At 43.7% G+C, this 12,775-nt stretch overlaps 1 protein-coding gene across 3 annotated transcripts; it reads left to right on the forward strand.

Annotated features, from left to right (window-relative positions):
- Positions 1 to 36: 36 nt before the first annotated feature.
- recql (RecQ helicase-like) lies at positions 37 to 12,433 on the forward strand. Of its 3 annotated transcripts, XM_012824534.3 has the most exons (16): positions 37 to 235; positions 778 to 855; positions 1,409 to 1,639; positions 2,339 to 2,518; positions 2,716 to 2,822; positions 2,975 to 3,173; positions 4,723 to 4,889; positions 5,155 to 5,236; positions 5,578 to 5,726; positions 5,951 to 6,068; positions 6,186 to 6,324; positions 6,542 to 6,633; positions 7,037 to 7,253; positions 7,940 to 8,075; positions 10,992 to 11,172; positions 11,582 to 11,698. In XM_012824534.3, the coding sequence occupies exons 2-15, from the start codon at positions 834 to 836 to the stop codon at positions 11,127 to 11,129; spliced, it is 1,977 nt and encodes a 658-aa protein (XP_012679988.2). In that variant the 5' UTR covers positions 37 to 235; positions 778 to 833; the 3' UTR covers positions 11,130 to 11,172; positions 11,582 to 11,698. The 3 variants fall into 3 exon arrangements, with proteins under 3 accessions (XP_012679988.2, XP_031438646.1, XP_012679987.1); XM_031582786.1 differs by lacking the exon at positions 10,992 to 11,172 and having other exon boundaries at positions 11,582 to 12,433; XM_012824533.2 differs by lacking the exons at positions 37 to 235; positions 778 to 855; positions 10,992 to 11,172 and having other exon boundaries at positions 1,390 to 1,639; positions 11,582 to 12,433.
- Positions 12,434 to 12,775: the final 342 nt, after the last annotated feature.

Below are 12,775 nucleotides of genomic sequence, written 5' to 3' on the forward strand. Positions count from 1 at the left end.
TCAATGTACGACCAAATTCTTGGATGCACCCGCTAACCACGTGTATTACGGCGCCAATCAAAATCAAAACCGATTCAGAGGGCGCGTAGTAGTCCTGCCTCATTGGTCCATCATGACATTTACAGAGTCACTGTAGCAACCGGGCGAGAAAGAAATGAAAACAGAAAGGGGCCAGGCACCAACAAAGCGGTACCATCGTGTGCTCTCTGTTGCTGCATAGGAGCTTGACCAAACGGTGAGTTATGGCCCTATAATCACGTTTTCACATAAAGATCAGTTTTCTCGTGGTAGATCTTGTCAGGTGCTCAGGTGCACTGCTAGCTAAACAAGCGAATACAAGTGGTGGGGTGGTAGCACTTACTTTTACCAGCCAGCGTTACTATATCTTAGTTTGTAAAAGGGTTAACGTTAGTTAATGTAACATGAGTAAAACTCGCTAGCTGGCTGGCTCATTAATTTGCTTTTAGAACATGCACGTGTTATGAGATTTGGCCAGTTCTGCATCTTAAGACAAAGTTAACTACACGTTGTCCTTTTTAGGAAATGATGCGTTATTTACACGTTCCAACTGCCTTCGTTTACACTGAGATTACATTCCATTCTCTATGGGCCGTCGTTGCTCTGGAGAGCTGTCAAGGAGATTGGTCCCAACTGTAGAAAGGGCCATAGGCCATCCGGCGAACGTGCTTTGAAATTATGGAGCCATTGTTGGACTGAGATAGAAAAAGTGAAAGGAAGATGTTAAAGTAATTTTGCAACCTCATGTTACTCTTTCAGAATGAAAAGAAAAGTCCAACAACACTTTCAGTGTCTGGTGAAGCCTAGTGCTTAACATGGAGAACAACTGCGATAAAGGTGAGTTGATTCAGCATGACTATAAGAATAAACCCAGTCATCCCCTTCACCTCCTAAAGCACTGCCAGAGTTGTTTGTGTATGATCATCAGGCTTAGTTCCACAGGGGCAGGTGAAGTGAGGTGGCGCTCCTCTGGGAGTACGGAGAGAGTAAGCGTAGCAGCATGGCTTTTCTCCATCACCCTCTCCCCTAAGGAGGTTGTTAGGGGATGTTAGTGAGCCAAAGGTGTCAGACCAGAGAGCCCTCCCCTCTCCTGAATTGTGGGTGATGTGTCACCTAGTATTCCACAGAGAAGTACCTGCTTTGAGTAATTGTGTGTGTGCGTGTGTGTGTTTGGGTGTGAATATAGTGTCAACATGTTGTATTTGTTGGAGGAAAAACAGGTATTTTTGCCATGCAGGAATCATTTAAACTCATAAATAATTTCATAATCACATAATCATAACAATAACTTTGCTAAAACTAAACATTCTAAATCGTACAGGTATGTAGGCCTGCCATTAGGTTCTGTGCTCGTCATATAATGTTTCCAACATGGCATGCGTCTCTCTAGGAGATGAGATGCAGGCAGAGCTGGCTTCAATTGAACTGGAGCTGGAGGAGGTAGAGCAGCAGATCGCCTCTTTGCTGGACAGACAGAGCGAGTTGAACGCGCAGAGGACGCGCCTGCTCAAGTCCCTCCCGGACCCGCTGTCCTCTGACGGGACGTCCCAATCACCTGGCTCCTCACAACCCTCCCAACCCCGTCTCAGCAAACAGGAGCTGCAGAGCTACAAGAATGCAGGTGTGGTGTTCATCCTGTTAATTTACATTAATGACTCTGAGTTGTATTTATAACTACACTATGTTACATACATTTAATATGCTTCACACTAATATGCACTACACTCCTATGCACAGTATACAGTATATTACTATTGCCACTAGGCTTGCAATGCAAGCAAAACCTAGTTGTAGTAATTTACAAATAATGTGATCATGATTCTCTCTCTGTCAGCCCATGTGTAGAGGAAAAGGTCATCATTTGAAGGCTCTAATGAAAATGGGACGTTATTGGCTTTAGGCCAGTAGATAGGACGCTTCAGAATGAGACCTTGGAATGTTCCAAGTCATAGTAAATGAAAGTGTGATAATCGCCCCACACACTCAGTGCTACTTACTTTTTATGCACCTAGCCTCTGACACAGCTTTTGTCATGTGAATCAATCCACACTGATAAGCCGGACTACAGATGCTGCATTTTTTTCTGGTAAAAATGATGTTCCCTTAACTGCACAGCCAGTGTAAAATAATGGTCAATGGTGCAAGAACATAGTGTGCCTGATTCCCAAAATGTAAAGTGTGGCGTACATCTAGGCAGTTAATATGTTGTGCTTGGATGAGCCCATCTCTTCTTTTGATTGCATTTTTTTTAATCTATTGAACCTAAAACCTGCTCATTCACAAACTTCAAAACTCATTCCGCCAACTTTTCTCTCTGAAGATTTCCCCTGGTCTAAGGAGGTTCAGGACAAGCTTGGCGCCATGTTCAAGCTGTCTAAGTTCAGACCGCTCCAGCTTCAGGCCATAAACCTCAGCATGTCTGGGAAGGACCTGTTCCTCGTCATGCCAACGGGGCGAGGAAAGAGTCTCTGCTACCAGCTTCCTGCCGTGTGCTCCAAAGGTGATCAGCAGTGCTAACTATTCATGTATTTTTTTTTTATTGAGTTTGTATTGTCTTGGTCTTGTCTGTTTAGCTGTGTCTCTCAATCGGTGTAGTACATCTGTGAGTTTCTTTTGCTTTGCAATGCCATACACAGAGATAACATTGATAAGTTTGACATGTTTGTGTTGATAAATCGTGTGTGCGTGACTGGGCAGGTTTCACACTGGTGATCACCCCTCTGGTGTCTCTGATGGAGGATCAACTCATGTATCTGGAGTCCGTTGGGGTCCCGTCTGTCTGCCTCAACGCCTCCAGCACAAAGGTACCTCACAGTGCAGGACGCAGGGAAGGGCATGGCTGCCTGCAGCTCAAAGTCCATTACCACTGTTTGACGATGTTGTTTGATGTAGTTGCTTAGAGATCCACAGGAAATGCTAGGAAAGATAAGCAGAGCATAACAATAGATTTTTGCAGGAACACGCCCGATCAGTGTTGGCGGGCATGATCGACAAGGACTCTCCCTTCAAGCTGTTGTACGTGACCCCAGAGAAGGTCGCCAAGAGCAAGCAGCTTATGGCCAAACTGGAGAAGGCCTACAACCTGGGTCTGTTGGCACGCTTCGCAGTGGACGAGGTGCACTGTTGCAGTCAGTGGGGACATGACTTCAGGCCCGGTGAGATTTCAAGGGACATTTTTTTTTTTTTTTTTTTTTTTATAACCCTTTGTCCTATTTTTCTGATTTATGAGGCATGTATCTGCATCAAAGTAAACCGCTTTATTCCGCCGATGACAGGCTCATGATTAGATTACATTAGATTCAACTTTATTGTCATTGCACAGAGTACAAGTACTGAGACAATGAAATGCAGTTTAGCATGTAACCAGAAGTGCGCTATCACCGTGGTGCAAGAGTTCAGCAGGGTGACAGCCGCAGGGATGAAGCTGTTCCTGAACCTGCTGGTCTGGGAACAAAGGACCATGTAGCGCCTCCTAGAGGGGAGGAGGGCAAACAGTCTGTGGCAGGGGTGAAAGCGGTCCCTGACGATGCTGTGCGCCCTCCGCAGACATCTGTTGCTCTGGACAGCCTCGATGATGGGGAGTGAGGAACCGGTGATGCGTTGGGCAGTTTTCACCACCCTCTGAAGTGTTTTCCGGTACCCAACAGAGCAGCTATCATACCATACTGAGATGCAGTTGGTAAGGATGCTCTCGATGGTGCAGCGGTAGAAGTTCACCAGAATCTGAGGAGACAGATGGGCCTTCTTCAGTCACCTCAGGAAGAAGAGACACTGGTGTGCCTTCTTGACCAGGGTTGAGGTGTTGAGGGTCCAAGAGAGGTCCTCAGAAATGTGGACACCCAGGAACTTAAAGCTGGCGACACGCTCAACCTCCGTCCCGTTGATACGGATGGGGGTGTCTGTGCCACCTTTGGTCTTCCTTAAGTCCACAATGAGCTCTTTGGTCTTCTTGGTGTTGAGAGCCAGGTTGTTGTCGGTGCACCACTCCGCCAGGTGCTGGACCTCTTCCCTGTAGGCCGACTCATCGTTGTCGCTGATGAGGCCAACCGCCGTTGTGTCGCCTGCAAACTTGACAATGGTATTAGAACCAGAAACTTTAGAAACGGTCATTTTCAGGCCCGGTGAGGCTTAACAGAGCAGGGGCGTCCCTCTCTACCTTTAAGAAGCTTTTGAAGACCCAACTCTTCAGAGAGCACTTCCCGTCCTAACTGGCACTTCGACTAGTGCGTAACTTGCAATTACAGCAGTTACATTTCTGCACTTCTTTCTTTCTTTTTTATTTCATTTTGTTATTTCTTATGTAAAGTAGTATTTATTTATTGTTACACCAGGTTCTATTGCTCGTAGCTTGAATATTCTCTCCCTTGTACGTCGCTTTGGACAAAAGCGTCTGCTAAATGACTAAATGTAAATGTAAATGTTAACAATCTACCAATAGAGCAACAGCAGTGCTCAAGCACCATTGCACTACACACAAGCTACTAAATCTACCCTAGGCCTGACACCAGTCCACTGGGAGAGGTTTCATTCTGAGGGTCATTAACAGTCTTATTACATTTGTTACTTTGTGTGTAAAAAGACTTCTAATACAGACAATAGTAGTTTGATGTCTGTGCATTCAAGCAATGGCTCACCATCAGTGTTGGCAAGCGATGAGCTGTGAATCTGTGTATCTTTCTGACAATTTTTTTTTTGTCCATTCAGACTACAAGTTGCTAGGTATTCTGAAGAGGCAGTTTCCCAAAGTGCCTCTGCTGGGCCTGACCGCCACAGCCACCAGCAGCGTGGTCAAGGACTGCCAGAAGATGCTGTGCGTCCCCGACACCACCACCCTCACCGCCCCCTTCAACCGACCTAATCTCTACTACGAGGTACAGTAGCAACGATTCACTGTGGCTTTAGATTGCACTGTCAGACCTGTGGCTTCCACAGAATGTGACTGATATAAGGTGTTATAATGTTTTAAGGCCATTGCAATGTATTTGATAAAGCTTGTGTATGATATCATATTGCTGTAGAGGCTCACTTTTTCCATCAGGATTTTGTTTGCATGAATTGTGAGAATGGTTATGTTGCATAGTTGACCATGGTGGTGTTGAAGACAATGTCTTGAAGTTGAAATTGCCCGTGTTCCAGGTACGCTACAAAGATCCCCTGAATGAAGATTCAGTCAGCCAAATCGCCTCACTCATCAAAAGCAGATACAAGGATCAGTCAGGTAGATTCAGCCTTGATGGGGCTCTATATTTACATGGTGTCTTAAATGCCACACTGATGTTTTGTGTGCTTGTGAAAAAAGCATCACAGTTGTCAATACCCTGTCAACAAGAGGCTATATAGGGGTTTTCTTCTGCATTGCAGATGATTGAAAACAATGTGAACATAGTTAGTAGTTTGTAAAACCAAGTACTTGATGATGAGAAAATAAAACATATAAAAATGTCTAGGCCTAGGTGCTAGGTGCCAACTTAGCTAGCTTGTATGGTAAAGAAAATAGATAGACTGTGTGAAGATGTCTGCTACCCCTTTATAATGGTGACCCTGATGTGTGTTGTTCAGGTATAGTGTACGTGCTGTCTCAGAAGGATGCTGAGTCTGTGTCCACGGAACTGCAGAAGAATGGCATCTCAGCACAGCCCTACCATGCCAACTTGGAGCCCAGCTACAAGTCCCGTGTTCACAAGCAATGGACCAACAAGAAGATCCAGGTAAACGCCTTTTGTTGTCACCGGTATGTGTTTCTTGAATGAGTTGTTTTTTCATTAAAAAACACACTTCTAGACTTTGGCGTTATATCATTCTGAAACCATGATAAAAAACAGTGTATTAGTACCTTATTTTACATTTGTTTGCTGTCTGTCTGTGTATCTTATTTTTGTCATGGTCATTCTGTAGCTTGATTGTTCATGTTTTTGTGATCTGATCTCTGTAGGTTGTGGTTGCAACCGTGGCTTTTGGAATGGGCATTGATAAAGCCGACGTTCGATTCGTGATCCATCACACCATCAGCAAGTCCATAGAGAATTACTATCAGGAGAGTGGCCGAGCAGGTGGGGCAGCCTCCTGCCAAAAGCACCGTTGTTGTTGTTGTCTATATATTGCTGTCAGTTGATAACAGTATTGTGCGTTGTGCTGATTTTTTTTTTTTTATTTGCATTTTCTTTCAGGGAGGGATGACAAACCAGCCGACTGTATTGTGTTTTATGGCTATCAGGACATCTTCAGGATCGCCACCATGGTAGTCATGGACCACACTGGCCAGCAGAAAATGCACAACATGGTGGCTTACTGCCAGAGCGTGGACAAGTATGACTTTCTCCTGTCTGAGTACTGGAGACCATTAAGCCATTCATTAAATGAGTTAAATGTTTAAATTAAAGGCACAACACAACACAACAGTGTTCTACAAAGTTTCTCACGTTTGTTTTGTGTCTGTGGTAGGCTTTGTGTTGTTTTATGTTGTCTTATCGGGTGAATGCAAACTGCCTCTGACTCTGCCTCTGACTGCTGCTGTTGCCTGTAGATGCCGGCGCTCAACTATCGCCGTCCATTTTGACGAGGTGTGGGACGATGAGGACTGCAACCAGATGTGTGACATCTGTCGTCAAGGCAATGGTAAGACACTTATAGTGTAACAAGTTATAGTTTCTTTTTCCATGGGGTTACAGTGAGTCTAGCATTCGATAGCAGAAGCCCACCATCATGCTATGTTTTTATTTTCTTCATTATGTTTCAATGGGATGCATCACAGGATGCAGACCATAGATAGGTGACTATCTACAAAGGTTTGACAAATTATGTGTAAGTAAATAATGATAAATAAATCCTAAATAAATGAAATGACGTCGATGGATGGGTGGATGAATGGATAGACGGACGGATAGATACTAGGGCTGGGCATTTTGGTTTGCACTTGAAATCCTGGTGGTTAAACGTGTTTATCTGTACATGACTTCACATTATAAAAAAACTGATTGCGACTGACTGATCATCTCCCCCTTGTGTCCTTCATGGGTAGACTACATCACAGTGGACATTACCAAGCACGCCCGTGAGGTGCTGCAGATCGTGAATCTGGCCGGCTCGCTGGACGAGAAGGTGACCCCCCTGAAGGTGTCTGAGACCTGGCTGGGTAAGGGCCCCGCCAAACGTCGGCAGATGATCCGAGTCACCACGCTGTCCCGTGTGGAGGCCGAGGCTGTCATAGTTCACCTGCTGCTGCTTGGCTACCTCTGGTAAGCTCATCACATACAAATACACATTCATTTGGTAAACCTCTTGCTCTTGCCGCAACCTTTGGCGCTGCAAAAAAAGATGCAAATGACCCTCATCGTGGGTGTAATGAAAGCCTTTGGTCAGCAGGGGTCGCCAGAATTGCATTGAAGTATGAGTTGCCTGGTTTTGTTTGGGAGGCACTGCTACTGAAGGTCTCAGTTCATATCAGAATTATGTATTTAGATTGGCTTGAAGTGTGAAATGGAAGCTGTAGCTTTATGTAGACTCTACATAAGGAATAGCTGTTACACATAATACTACATCTTGAAGATCTCAGGTAACACCAAATTTACACATAAACATTACAGGTAAATAATGGGGAGAAAGACACAAGTTTTTCAGTGAGTGTGTATACAAATACATACAAAATAGGATGGCCGTCAGATGCCTCTCTCTAAATGAACGCTCCATGTAAGGAGGTCTTGGTGCTCTTGTGTAGTAGCACACCAGCAGGTCTGTAATGTATCCTCAGTGACAAACGGCTTATAGAACGATCAAATTATGGATAATGGACAACACAGAGTTTGGGTAGTAAAAGGTATTGGATATTCGAATAATGCAACAACGTCACAATAGGGAGTTCCACCAAGTCGTTATATATGAAATATGAATTATTTTTGCCCTTTACTGTATTCCTTTTCAACAGCGAGGACTACAGTTTCACGCCATACACCACTTACTGTTACCTGAAGCCGGGCAGGAAAGCTGTGCTTCTCAAGAGCGAGAGTCACTCCGTCACCATGAAGATGAAAAGGGCCATACCTGGAGGCCAGGACAGCCCAGTGAGTAAAACAACTCCTGAACACAAACATCTCTACCGAGACAAACCTATTATAACTCCATACTTTCTTCTCTGTTTCTGTGCTAGTAGTTGCTGTGTTGATTAGTGATTTTTTTTTTTTTGATTTCTCACAAATATATCCGTACATTTCTTTGTTCTCTTTTTGTGCTCTTGTTAACAGTCATCATGATTCTGTTTTTGAGAAACAAATCTATATACGTATCTCTCCCTTGATGTTTTCTATTGTATTAGCTCCTGTTTTAGTGTTTTACCTTTTTTTCACCCGATTAACCAATGTTTTTATCTTCTCTCTAGTTTCTGCTTTGGTAATTCCACACACTTCAGTTTACTCTGTGCTCACCTTTCCCTCTTAGTTGTGTTCTTAGTTGTGGCTGTAGTCAGCGTTCCTGTGACTCTCTTCCTTCCTCTAGAGCTAGTGTCATCTTTAGAAATCACATTTCCTTTCCCCAAACCTCCTCTTCAAACTTAACAGTAACGGTGTGTACGGTAAGGTCTCCATATCTCTTTTTTTTTTAAAAAAAGCATTGTTTTGTTTTGCTAAGTGGACTGTGTACCTCTATACTATGAACTTATCTGATGAGTGACCCTGTCACTAACCCCTTCTCAATATTTAGTATTTGTGGTAGAGTATTCATAACAAGACACCATCATTGACCCTCGCTTTAAAGGGCTGTCCGTAATTCATTCACCAATATAATGTTCAACGCTGCAACCACCACTTAGTACGTTGTTTTTAGATGCTCCATATTTTATGTAGTGCATTTCACACGGCAAACACTTTGGCTTGGAGAAGGCTTTGGAGGACCATTGATGGGAGTGTGTCAAAGGCACGTGTACTATCAAAAGACCATCTAGTCGGTCAGGTAAATGGATCATAGTGAAGGAAAATCCCACAATAGTTGATTGTGTGAGCTGGACATCTCTACTTATGAAAAGTGATGATCTATTTTATTTGTACATGAAATACGTCACAATAATGAATAGGGCGGGGTGATTATGACAAATCGACAGTACTTCCACTTGAGCCAGCAAGTTTCAAAATGCCAGTCTAATAAATACCTTTGGGATACGTGTTTGGTGCACCACTTGCATCCTCTTTGTCACCACAAGGCAGAAGCCTGAAGAAAACTGAAGCCTGAGCCTCTTGCTTTGCTCAGTACTTCCTAGCTGACAGTGGGAACAGTATAGACCTATTGTTGACGAAGAAGAAATGATGGTGGAGAAATCTGAACGATTTATTTTCTGGACCTTGTCCGGCTTTGGTAGAGGATGAACGTGAACAAACACACAGTCCATCCCATGATCATTTCAAAATGGAGGCTTGTTAAACTTTTTATCTTCCCTCGCTGCAGGTCCAGAATATTGATTTTGCTCTCCAAGGCACATCATCAGCACCAAGTAAAGGGAAGCATTTGTAGCTCCGGGTCGTTACCCATCATGCTCCTATTTAGTCTTGTAAATGCAGTGAACATATCATATGCTGCATATCATATGTAGACATGTACATGACAGAGGTGGGGTCAAATGGAGGCATTACACACCAGTGAAACTGGCATATCATGAGGTTTATTTTCTCCTGTAATTAGACCCGCATTCAGCAGAGCAGGGAATGCATAAAAGGAGACACTCCCTGGGCTAGTTAGGGTTCAATCCAGACTTGGCCAGAGGCAGTGATTGCTGCCCTGCCAGAGAATTGCAAACGTTTTTTTTTGTTTGTTTTGTTTTGTTTTGTTCAGCAGAATAGTTAGGCCATACACTTGGGAATTAAAAGAGTCGAAGGGCCCTAATTTGAGAGGCGAAAACGGCTGGTGGAAACGGCAGTGCACGCGCACTGTTGCACAAAAAGGGACATGCTTCAAAGTGAGCAGTAAAGGTGCGATGAAAGGCACTAATTGGGCAGAGCCAGGCCAAAGTAAATTAGCGAAAGGTTTGGTTAAAGCCGATCAATAACGTTGTTGAGCAGTCGCCACTTGTTCTGGACATGCGTAAGGTGATGCATATTTCATTTAATAATCTTGTCTAGTGGAACACGTTTGCAAGTTCGGAGATAAGTACCGAAACTAAAAATGTACAGACAGACAGACACTTGGCACTTGCTGCGGTGCTGGTGTGGGAGCTGGAAAGGTCAGCTCTATTTTCTATGGAAATAAAAGTTTTCGGATGGAAACGGGTTTTCTTATTAGGCTACTTTCACTCCTTTCCCCAATAGCATGACCTATGTATGGTGAGGTGATGCGAAAGAATGATCTTAAGCTTTGACTCCAACAGCATATTAGGGTTGTCTCAGGGATTGTATGGTATTCATTGGAACAACAGGAGAGAGTGGACAACTATTCAGTGGTTGTTGGAATCAGAGGAAAATGTCCTCAGACTGTCTCTTCAGAATATTCATCATCGGTTTGGGTCTACCATTGACAACCAGTTCATGGGGTTTTGACCTTCAGAAACCAGTACCACAACCATAACAGCAGTAGCTCCATTAATGTTTTAATGTGTTTCTCTCCTCTTGCTTTTCTAAGTTCCCTAGAGCTGAATGCATTTCAACCCTTTAACCACGAGTGGAAGCCCATGTTCTTCTGAAGATCTAGCTGTTGGGATTAGTGAGAGCGTTTCAAACCCTTTGTCATGACTTGAAATCTCTGTTCTTCTGAAGATCTAGCTGTTGGCAGTAGAGAAAGATGTCCTCAGTCTTTTCTATTGTAGCACCATCTGTGGTTGGTTGGGTCTTCTGAAGAGAACCAGTTGATGTGGATCGTCTGCCATGATGAAGATGAACAACCCCCATTTACATATTTTTGTCCCTCTTTGTTCCCCTTAGTTCCCTAAAGCTGAACGACTAGTATCCCCCCTCCCTCGCTGACCCATGACCTAAAACCACTCCTATGTTTGCCCACAGATCACTGAGGGTCAGGACACTGGAGTAGAGGGTAGTGCCAAGGCCAAGGCCAAGCCCAAACCCAAACAGGCCAAAAGGCCCAGTGACAGTGGCAAAAGGCAGCCAGTGTCCAAGAAATCCAAGAAAGAGGTCGACTAAATCCACCTCTCGCCACCTTCCCCCTGGATGGAAGATGTCAAAAGTACAGTTTGCTAATTCCTGCTTGTTCGTTATTACACCAAGCTAGGCAGCCTGCATGTAGACATTAGGGCTAGCAAGGCAACACACATTTTTCAGGGCTTGTTGGGGGAATGCATCATAACATTGTCAAATGTCCATCAAGAATTGCTTGCAACTGGGTAATCGTTCATGCATGTGTTTATCCCATTAAGATGACACATGCATGCTATGATCTTTGTGTTTGTTTGTCCTACTAATCGCCACATGCTTACATTTGTATGTATTGATGGGTGTTGACACATATAGGTTTATGTGATATGTTGCATGCTTATCTAACATGAATGCATCATCAGGAATGAGTAAATGCAACCGTTCTCTGGAAGACTGTGCTGCACGGAAGAGTCCTTACTGTATTTCTGGTCTCTTTGCAGGTGGAACCAGGGGATGTCACCTCAGCCGACTCAGTTACGTTATTAGATGTGAATGACAGGTTAGACAAAACAGACAAGAATCATCAAAATCAGGCTAGAAAAGAGAGGGAAGGTTGTACTGAGATACCTTCTCGGGACGAACCCGACCTTAGAGAGCGAGAGCCTGCTGTCGTTGAAGTGGACGTGGAGATTAACTTCACAGAAATCGATGAAGCAGGTAAAGTGAGGAGCGAGCCCAAGTGCGTTGCTTCAGAACCTCTCAAAATTACGCCAAAACGCAAATCGACCACCCCAAAAAGGAGGAGGCGTCAAGCTCCTGTCGGTGGCCGCGTGGGTGCATCTGTTCCTGCAACGCCACCCCTAATCAGTTCTCCTTCGCGGGTGTCCATCATCTCTGACACTGCCGCGGAGGAACTTTACGACCTCCGCAGCTACTACAACTGCCAGCTGCGGAGAATAAACTACATTTCCCATGAGCACCTGCAGGAGGCACACCCCGGAGTGCTGACCTGTATGCGCGAACCGTTCAGAAACCTCCGTTTGCCTTTCGGCTCCACCATTACTAAGAGTGCTAGAGACCTGTGGACTCGCGTTAGCATCAGGAGAAAGTTGATACAGAGGTGACATTTGTCACTCGTACTGCTTCATCATTCCCTTGTTTTGCACTACCTGACCTGATCAGATCACTGAGAACTGCCACTGTATGAAGGATAAAAATGCTACAGTTCCTCGTATGAATCTATATAACTAAATTAGATCTTAGTTTATTTAGCAAATGATTTATGGCATTTATGTTTTCATTATAAAAGAGATGAGTCAAGTATGCATTAAAATAATGTATATTTACCTAAATAAGAACTGTTTCTTTATTGCATTGTGTAGTATAACCCACTTATGTTATTATCCAATATACTTGGCCATTCAGTACATGGCCTAATGCTGAGAAACAGTAAAGCAATACATGTCATTAATAATATCTGAATGAATGTTTTTTTTCTTTTCATATGTTTGAATGCCTTATGTCCTATATCAAGGCATAAGATCTTACCTAAATGTTAAAATACCAGTGGAGCTGGTTACAGTATGACTTGAGGATATCTAACCCAATTCAACAGAAGCCATTTTCAATAAGTTAAATTACAATGAGTTTTAATGGTAAATGTTCTAAAATGTGTAATGATCTATTGTTTATAT

This window comes from Clupea harengus, chromosome 16, assembly GCF_900700415.2.
Source record: "Clupea harengus chromosome 16, Ch_v2.0.2, whole genome shotgun sequence".
NCBI classification, from domain to species: domain Eukaryota; kingdom Metazoa; phylum Chordata; class Actinopteri; order Clupeiformes; family Clupeidae; genus Clupea; species Clupea harengus.